The 10,002-nt window shown below is 36.2% G+C and overlaps 1 protein-coding gene across 1 annotated transcript in view; it reads right to left on the bottom strand.

Moving 5' to 3' along the window:
* LOC104472401 (potassium channel subfamily T member 2-like) overlaps positions 1-5,043 on the bottom strand; it is a gene marked incomplete at both ends in the record, with an annotated part of 17,590 nt that extends 12,547 nt beyond the window's left edge. The window contains one exon of the mRNA XM_010088072.1: positions 4,964-5,043. Coding sequence (XP_010086374.1) covers positions 4,964-5,043 — 80 coding nt within the window. The remainder of the gene's footprint in view (positions 1-4,963) is intronic.
* Positions 5,044-10,002: the final 4,959 nt, after the last annotated feature.

The following is a 10,002-nucleotide window of genomic DNA, read 5'->3' as shown; positions in this document are numbered from 1 at the left end:
AGGAATGCCTGTTTGAGGCAGAGAATAAGGCAGGGTTTCCACACGGGACATGCTTTCAGCTAAGGGTTCTAGTTAGCATAGATACAGAGTGCAGACCATGGACTGGGTTATCAGCATTCTCTCTGGTCAAAATCTTCTGTACCCTCATAGCTGAGGATGTCACCTGTGAGGTGGAAGAGATGCATTTATTCCACTATCACAGAAATCTAGGATTTCAAATATAGGAAGGAGGGTTCAGTCACTAGAAAAGGCATTTAAAATAGGTTTTCATTTATTACTTTGTTACAAAGAAAGCATTTCATATTTCTGCTTGCTGGCTATTTTTGCTATGTCCTCTATTTAACATGCTGTCAGTGGATCAACATGTTCTGCTTGACTTAATTTCTTTTTTTTTCCATTCACAGCTAGATTGTTCGGGTAGCAAGGTCATTTGCACAGAATATCTCTATGTTTTGACGCTGATGCCTGAAACTTGTATTCAGCTACATCAATCATACACTATTATCCAGTTATGTACTGTTTAATGAGATTGTAATTTCACTGTGTCCACGTAAGGACAGTGTTACATCCTTTGTCTTCTTTAAAAGAAGAAATTGACAACAGTTCAAAATCTGTTTGTTTTGTGAAATAAAAATAACTACATCGAACGTTAATGTTTCCTTCTCAGTTTGAACAAGTATTTTCTATTTTTTGCAGGCATTTTTAAGTACAGAGTGATACATTATACTTCACCAGTACTACCAGAAACTTTCATTTTTATTATAAATTCTTGATGCTTCCCTTACAAGCATTTTTGGAGATTAATCCTCTGATTTAGAGAGCTGATCTAAATACAACTAACAGTCACAGAGATAGCAGCTGAAGATTTTATGATCACGATCCATTATTCCTTTCTTGTAAGTCTCTAACATTTTTGGTTTTTTTTGCAAAATCATCTCAGTAGCAGCTGGCTTTAGGCGTTGGATCAAAATATACTGTTAATAATTTATATATTGGTGATGGTTATTTTTTTTCCCTTTCCACTCAATTGAAACTTCACTTATATTTTCCTTTTGAGACAGATTGTAGGCTGTGATAACGCTGTATGTGATCTTGGCAAGTACAAGCAAGTGATACTAGTATGGCCCCTCTCTCACTGTTTTGTTTTGGTTTTTTTCTGGGCTTGCTAACACCTTTGTAAAATGCTTCTAATGCATTGGCTGCACTTGGTTGCAGAAGATTGAGTGGAAGCTAGGTTAACATTAGACATAGACAAAAGCTTGTTTTATCAGTTTATAGGAATACTTCTAAAACCAGAATAATTAATTAAATGGTTGATATTTCATGCTACCGGTCAGTGTGTGATTTAGATCAGAATAGTATTCTGTAGAAGATTCATATAAATTCTGGAGTTGACTACTCTAGTTGACAAAACCACATGATATTACACTATGATGTGTTAAATTCACTTGTCTTAAGGATTAGTGAGAACTGTTTGGTGAACATGTGTGGTTTGATTTAGTTATGCTATCTGAAAATTTGCTGATACTACTGACAATTACTTTCTCAATGATAGCAATTACATCTTTAGTGTGTGAAGGAAGCTTTTCAGTACTCTCAGTGAACATTGACTAAGATTTGAAGGGCAATATCTTTATCAACTCCCTGATATCTCTGGGCAACAGAATCCTTCAATTTCAATGGAGAACTGAATGAGTACACTTGAATGAGTTGCAGGTACTATCTCAGCAGTAGGTTTTTGGGGATTGTATTTTAGAGGATTCTGGTTGTGAGTATTTGGACAAGAACCAAGATCTGCATAAGCAGGAGTGTTTGAACCTCCTAATTCTGAATGCTTTGGTTTGGGGATTATTTTTTTTTTTTTTTGCATTCAATGCAGTAATAATTTTGCTGTATTTCCTATTTGTTTCTCATGAAAATTGCCTTGTTTAATGTCTACTTGTTAGTTAAGCTTCTTGTATCATAAGAACCAGTAGCAATGCTTGGGTAACCTGTGGGATGCTAGTGGGAAAGTGTGCCCATGCTGTATGCTGCTGTAGTACAGTAAGCAGCCTCATTCTCCAGCTTACTTTCTGTGAACTGGCTGCATAACTCAACAATAGAAAAAACATGCCTCCTCTCTTAGAGTTTTCTTTGGAGTCCTCTCCTGAGGACCTGTCAGGAAAAGAAGGTGTCCATAATGACAGTGTCTCTACTAGCTGTCTACAGAAGAACTCATTCCTGTGTTTTCATTTGTTAACCACAAACACAGTATACTTCTACAAAAGGTGCCTTAGCTCTGTATGGCATCACTGTGTAGGAGAATTAATCAATATCTGGATGTTTCTAGCAATCATCAAGCAAGGCAAGCAGGAAAATTCTTGTGCTATTATGTATAGCATGAACCCATCTCCAATAGGATGAATTAACAGCTACTTCCCCACTCTCTTGCTTATTTCAAATGAACCTCTCCTTTGCACCCATACATCACACTTACCCATTCATAACCTAATAGAGATGTCCCAGCACAGTAACTTATGGCAATTCTTTCATGTGCTTAGCCAGAAGGGTACACACTTGGCAAAGGAATAGCCATGAATTCATACTAATTAACCAACTTCTGGTTTAATTTTGTGCTGATGATCATAAATTTATCTGGTTTTAGATGTAGAGAGTCTGCAGTTCTGCTACCAAAATATGTATCTGTATATATGTATTTTTTAAATCTTGTTAAGATATAAGTAAGAAAAAAAATTATTTTACTCATCTCCAGCAAGAAGGTATTATTCAGAACCTTCCTCTCTTATGAGTGAAAAGAGATTTACAGTGAGTCAGGTCAAACTTTATAAATGTTCTTAGTAAGTAAACCAGAGTGCATCAAATCCATGTTTTGTGGACTAGATCAGGAACAAAAAGGCTATTTACTGCTTTCAGCTTCCCAGACTGCCTTTCTAGCCAGGATTAATACCATTTTCTAGTTAGGATGCCTTTTCTGTTTTGTCTCCTACTCCATTACACACTGTATCAACAATGTCAGAAGTCAAAGGCTATAAAGATATAAAATACTTAAAGACATGTAAAGTCACAGGGAGAAAAGGAGAGAGAACTAAAACCATTTGAGAAGTTGTAGTTCAATTAATTACATTTAAAATGTAAATCTAGTTGAACTCATTTATCTCTAACAAGAACACATAATGGTTGAGGTTGGAAGGGACCTCTGGAGGTCATTTTGTCCAACCCCCTGCTCAAGTAGGACCACTTAGACCTGGCTGCTGACAGAAACATGTCTAGATGTTTTTTTAATATCTCTGTGGAGGGAGACTCCACAACCTACATACAAAAATGTATGAGCAAAAAATAATTATTTGCAACACAGTTAGATTTGTAAACATAAAATGTAGTATGAAATTGTTCTTCACACATCTCCTTTCTTTGTTCTATGCATGCCAAGTTTTTGTATGCGTTCTTTTTGTATTGGCTGAAATGCAGTAAGAGACCTCTAAAGTGTGCTAATACAGAATAAGAAACTTATTTCAGAAAAATATTTTTATTAGTATTTAGCAACGAAATTTAGTTAAATGTATAAAAACGTGAAAAAAAAACCTATTTCCCGTCTGAAGTTTAGAGGAGATACGCTGAAGGCTATCCACATCATTTACCAGCAGAGGAGTCCTCTGCTTTCTGTGTTATTTAGGCACCTGAATTAAGATGACTTTTCTCCTGTGTGTCTATTTAAGTGTAATAAATAAAGATTTCCCCATGGATGAACCTCCAGCAGCTTTGTTAAAACTGATTCTCCAGCGGGAAACTGGCAAATAATTCCAAAGCTCAAATTGAAAATACCAGTTATTCACAGTACAGTGGTTCTTTTTTTTTTGTTCTTTTTTTTTTCTTTTTTTTTTTTTGCTTAGGGGAATACTTTGTTTATCACATTTGGAAAGTTAGAGAAGTTTATCCAATAAAAAAAGATTCTGTTCTGTGAGGTAAAACTAGTATTTATTTAATACTAGCTCTTACAGATAGAAGATCTTATGGTCTGTCTTTTTTTAAAAAACTTGATCTAGTCTCCCAAATTTTGTTTGTCTGGGTTTTTTCAGATTGGGATGGTGAAAAAGTAAAGTTCTTTTCTCCTTTCTGTCCTTTCCCAGACACAAAGCCACAGAACCATCTTAACTGTATTATAAAGGCCAAAATGTATTCCTTCTACTCTAAAAGCTTTATGTATAAAGCTATTTTAATTTTAGCTCCTTACAGGTGTAGGGCAAATGGAGGTAAATTCAATCCTGTTACACAGAGGAAAATTGAGGTTAGTTGCTGCACTTCTCAGCTATGAACTCTAGTGGTCTAATCAAGATTTGATAATATACAATGTTTCCATCCCCTTGGAACAGCTGCATGGACATATATAAAAAGATCAATATCTTAGTTCCTGCACGTTATTCTATGATGGCCTATGAATTTAAGTGCATATGTTAATGAAGATATCATTAAATCAGACTAAAGACAAGGACCACATTTCTGATGTACCACATTCAGAAGGAGGTACGTCTTTCCCATTGTTTTTTTTAGTACAGATCAAGTTGGAAATGTATTCAGGAATACTTAATGAAACTGAACACTTCAAAAAGCCAGGTACTTTTGCAGCTTTTTTCGTCCAGCATCTTAGAGGCTCTTTGCTATCCTAGACATAGGGTCATGACTTGTCAATGAGCACTGCAATGTCAGATCCGTGCAAATTAGTCAACTTGATCACAATGCAGAAGTAAAATCATGTCAATAAATATTTGATCCTACAAAACAAGTATATTTGCTTGTAACTTTAATACTTTCTGAATTGTTTTAGATATTATGTAAAACTGACTCCTCTACAGGATAAAATTTTATCTCAGAAGAAAATTAATAGCGTTGCTGTTGCCTTCAATGGAATTGGATTCTACTCAAAGTATGACAATTATGCTTAACAGAAATTAATCCAACTGCTTACTTGATCTTTGGTTTTTGATGAAGAACAGCTTTAGTCTCTCTTTAAATGTATTTTCATTCATATAGAATTCAACTTGCACCCTGAAATATAAAAGGAAGTATTAGAATTGAATATGAAAGATAATAAATTATTTTTTCAAAATAATTTGTTTCCCTAATCATCTATTCTTTATATATAACTGAAGGAACATACAGTGTTCAGCCAAAAGCTCACTTGGATCTGAATGACTAATGATAAAAGATTAAAAAATAAAACAAAACAAAATAAATAAACTAAAAAAACTTCAGTTTATCGCCTTTACATGCAGAATCATTTTCACACTATTTGGACACTCTGCACCGCAAAATTAGAGCCATCTACATTTTGTAATTTTCATTAGAAGAGTATTCTCATATCTGCATCTTCGTAAGGAAGATGTCCTGGATGTTCAGGTTAAACCTTCCATCTCAGCTTAACTCCTGTCTTGTAAAATTGACATTTTAATGATTCTTCTTCTTTCTGTCTTGTTTACATCTCTAAGCAGCCGTATCTCAGTTAAGTGTTCACTTGTTTATGTTCACCTTTAATCAAATGCTCATGCACCAAACAAGCCACCCTTTCTGAACTTCGCTTTTGTCACAATGAAATACTGACACCTGAACGCAAAATTATATTGCAACCATACAATATTGTAGAGAAATTAACTCCCTTTCCTGATTAAATTAAAGCAACAGTAACATCTTTTTTCCTCCCTATGTATTTCATGTTTCTGTCCCTCAATTCAGTCTGAGTACAACTCATGCAATTGTTCTACAGACTAGAACAGAGAAGAAAACTGTAGCAGGGGCTGGCAAGGGGAAAGAAGGTGTCCACTAGTTTTATAGAAAGAGTCAGGCCATTTGAGAGTTGCGGAACTGCCCCTTGCTGTAGGATGAGTGCAGCATTAGTTCCATTTCCACTGAAGTCCCTGCTCTACCCAACTGACTGGATCTCCCTCACCAGCCCCAGTTCTCCTCCAGCAATGAATCATTTTACCCAGCATAATCTCTGTGCCTTCTTGAGAAGCCAGTGCACAGTTTGAGAACTGTACTACTATTGCTCAGAATAAAGTGATCTCACGAAAGTTACTTCCTTACTTTCTCTGTATACCATTACGTGTTGCAAAATTGCATATACCTCTTCTGCTCATAGGTATACTTGATCTGTGTTTGAGAATTTCTTTTTAGCAGTCTGTTTTTCATCAAATGACTGTACTTGAATTACGTGTTCTTATATGTACTGTCATGTTTTTCAAGCAGGATCGTGACTTTAGTTTTTCCCTTCTTGCATGTGAAGCCTTTGGTGATAATTTTTTTTTGTAATCTAATGTTATCTGTAGTCTCTCTTCCCCTCAAATACTTGTCACTTATGGAACTGGAAGATTATTTAGTTATGGGCCCAGAATGGATAGCATCTCGGGCTTTTTTATGCTTGCTTGCTTATTACCAGAAGTTTAGGCATATCACTTTGTAGAACCAGGTCAGCATGCCATAAAAAGAAGGCTCTCAATGACTCACTTGGTGAGGTCAGTTAATTTTAGCTAGTCACTTAGCTTTGGTGTGGTTTATTGTCTTGTTCCTTGTAGAATGGAGAATTACACTGTTTCCTATTCAGAAGATGCAAAAATATAAGCTTATTTTTAAGAATCTTTATGGGAACTAAGCTCTATAATTTACAGAATTTTGAATTTATTTCTGTGCAATGTTTGACACAGTGGTAAGAGCAACCCCTACCCTAGACTGCCTTTTCTGCCCTATCTATGGTTAAGATCTTTAAGCAGTTGGAGGAAGTTAAAGAGGAAGAACCCATCTGCCCTCTGTTTTTTAAACTAAAGACTAGCTGCAACTGCATATTTCAAAGAGCTTGGGCCCAGAAGAATGTCCTAGAAACTGCCACCAAACTAGAGGAAAAGACCATCAGATGAAGAGCAACTTGTTTCTGGGCTTTTATTGAGCTTAAATATAGACTAAGTGTTGTGCTGTTCAAGACTGCAGGAGCTGCTGCCATTAACAGAAGTACCATTTAGATGGCTGGTAACCTTAAGGCACGTTAAGGAAGCACGTCCAGGGGTTAATTAGTAAGTTTGTGGGGGCCTGAGCTCTGCTTCAGTTCTTTTCTGCACATTTCTCAAGGTACTTTCTGTCGTTAATGCAGTGACAGTTTTAGTGGGAAACATTTCCCATGATTTGGCAGCTGCCACATGGTAAGAGTGTATGCTTAGTCTTCAAGGATATATTTCAGTAGGTAAACAAAGTGGCACAAGCTATTGAAGTAAAGGATGTTCTTTAAAAGGAGCACAGTATTGGTGATCTTTTTTTACACATTTTAAATTAATCTCTCTGATTTTTCAGTAAGAAAATTACAGTAGTCACTTATCATGAAAGAACAACATGTTAACAGTAAGCCATGATTTAACGACAATGAGGAAAGAGGATGTGGGAGCTAATCATCCTCCTATCACTACCATTATGAATTGCTCTTGTAGCCTTCTCACAGCTGTCTACTTCTCTTTCCTTAGCAACCTGTGCTCGCAGTAGACTGGGATTCCACAGTGCAGCAGTTTCCATGGCAAAATGGATTATGAATGCTGCTAACAACTCTTCTGTGGCTCAGCTCCTCCTTCTCCTTCCCCGACTTTTTTAAACTTAAGTAAAACCTATATCAGCCTTCCACATTTGCAGGAAAACACATTATTGTGCATTTATAGTCAATGTACACTTTCATGATACTCTGACTACCAGACAAAGATATTTCCCTTTGTTTCTTAAAGGTTACTGTTTACTAAGTAAAGCCAAGAATGAATGGCTGAAGGAGTCACTGGCAGGGATAAGGACACAAACCTCCAGAAACTGTTCCTTCCCAATACTCTGCTTTTTATTTTTAGGGAGAATGCTCATTCTATTTGAACCTTTGTTGTAATCTTCTAATGATTAAAATTTTACCTCAAGTCTTTTTCCCACTATGAAGTGTAACCTAGAAAAGGAGTCTTTTGGGAACCTAACACAAATGCTGATCCTCACTTGCAATATTAAGATCATTTAGTAGTAGCAGTAGTAGTACTGAAGAGCTTGAACAAGGTTTTTCTGGACTTAATTAAGTACAAGTTAGCAAGGATGTTTCAAGTGAGTGACTGAAATTCATTGCCACATACTTATATAAAATTTATTACTCTGTTGCAGGATTAATACTAGTTGGAATTTGATTCCATGCAAATGTTTTGATGAAATAGCCCACATGCAGTCCAGGGTGATAGTAGATGCATACACAGGTCATCTGCCCTATGGAATAGGTTTGGTTTTGTTCTATATTTCTAGCGTAAGTAATTTAAAAGTGTAGTTTAAACAATTTGTGCTTCATGTTGTTTATCTTCCTGTAGGAGACAGTTGTAGTTCAGTCCACCCTGACCAAAAGGGAATCAAACTGAGAGGAGACCTCATCACTCTCTAGAAATACCTGAAAGGAGGGTGCAGTGAGGTGGGTGCTGGCCTCTTCTCTAAAGTAACAACTGACAGGACAAGAGGAAATTGACTCAAGTTGCACCAGGGGGGAGTCACCATCCCTGGAGGGGGTCAAGAAACGTGCAGATGTGGTGCTTGGGGACATGGGTTAGTGGGTTGGGTGGGGTTGGGTTGATGGTTGGACTTGATGATCCTTGAGGTCTTTTCAACCTTAATGATTCTATGATAGTTCCTGGGACACAAATGTTTGATGAACATAAGGATTCTGTCCTTTTGTCCAGATCACTTCTGGCTTTTTCTGTGCATGTGGTTGGCATTGAATATGCCACGAAAAGCTGCTTTTGAAAGTTAAAGAGCAGGTCTTATGCTTTACTGACTCTTGCTTCAGCTTTATTGAAAGTGCACAAATATGTGGCTGATATACTCGTGGCAAAAACAACTGAAGTTATATGATTCTCTTGAAAACAAAGTGTGGGGGTTTCAACCTTCTTTTTAAAATTAAATACTATTAACAGTGGTCTTCCCTAGTTCTTTGAGTTTAAACTCCACTGATACCAGTGGAATCTTAAAAACTGTAAGAAGCATCTTGAAGTACCCAAAGTATGAGTAACTTCAAATTCAGTCAAGATGTAATTTGAGCAGCACATTTTAATGTAATACAAAGTATACCAGGAAAATCCTAATTCATGCCAAGGATGCTAATGCAAAGCACTTCTTCTCATGACTGTAAATCAATTGGGACCAATCTGTCTGCACTCTGGTTACTTAACTAATTTTGTCTGCATTTTTCTATTGTTATTTACAATGTCATTCTAACTCCATAGCCACACTTTACTATAGTAACAATATTACCTTGCACCCTCAAATCTACAAATTGTCTTTTGTGTTAGAAAATACCAGATTTGGCAGAAATAATCCCTTCAAAAATTAAAGCATGAGTTGGATTTCTCACTACGTGCATGCTAAGAGCTGTAAATGTTTCTGTTTATACTTTGACATCAGAATCAAGAAAAGGTTGTTAACTGTGCAAATTGAGCCAATCTGAAAAAAACTACATCAATATATTTAAGCCCAGCTTTATGGGAAGGGACATTTCATGTTTTTCCTACAGAAAGAGCCTTGTAATACAGACACAATATGCTTTTTACTGGGATTTGCCAATCCAATATATGTGAAATCCTGTTAAGATTTCAAACCTGAAGGTTTATTATGTAGGGTGCTTATTAGGTTTATTATGTATAGGTGCTTATTAGGTTTATTATGTATAGGTCCTTAAAAATGGAGCATTTGTAGTGCTAAAGTGAACTGCTATTGCCAGAGTTTATTTTACTGCGAAAAAAAAAAGAAAGGAAATGAGCATTTTTAATAGAAGACTAGTGTGTTTTAAAGATGACTGTCTTGGGTAGAAGCTCTCTTCTTTTAAAAGAAGTTCTGCAAGTTCTGAAATACTCAGAACTCTGATGTGTTTAGAGCTTCACAGAGAAATGGTCATTTGACTTTCCAGGCCTTGTTCCATCAGAATCAATGACAGATCAAGACTGCTTGCCGAACAATACCTCATCA

The sequence above is a fragment of the Pterocles gutturalis genome, unplaced genomic scaffold (genome assembly GCF_000699245.1).
Source record: "Pterocles gutturalis isolate BGI_N339 unplaced genomic scaffold, ASM69924v1 scaffold48906, whole genome shotgun sequence".
Classification (NCBI taxonomy): domain Eukaryota; kingdom Metazoa; phylum Chordata; class Aves; order Pterocliformes; family Pteroclidae; genus Pterocles; species Pterocles gutturalis.
The sequence above is the reverse complement of the archived record's forward strand: the minus strand, read 5'-3'. Positions and strand labels throughout refer to the sequence as shown.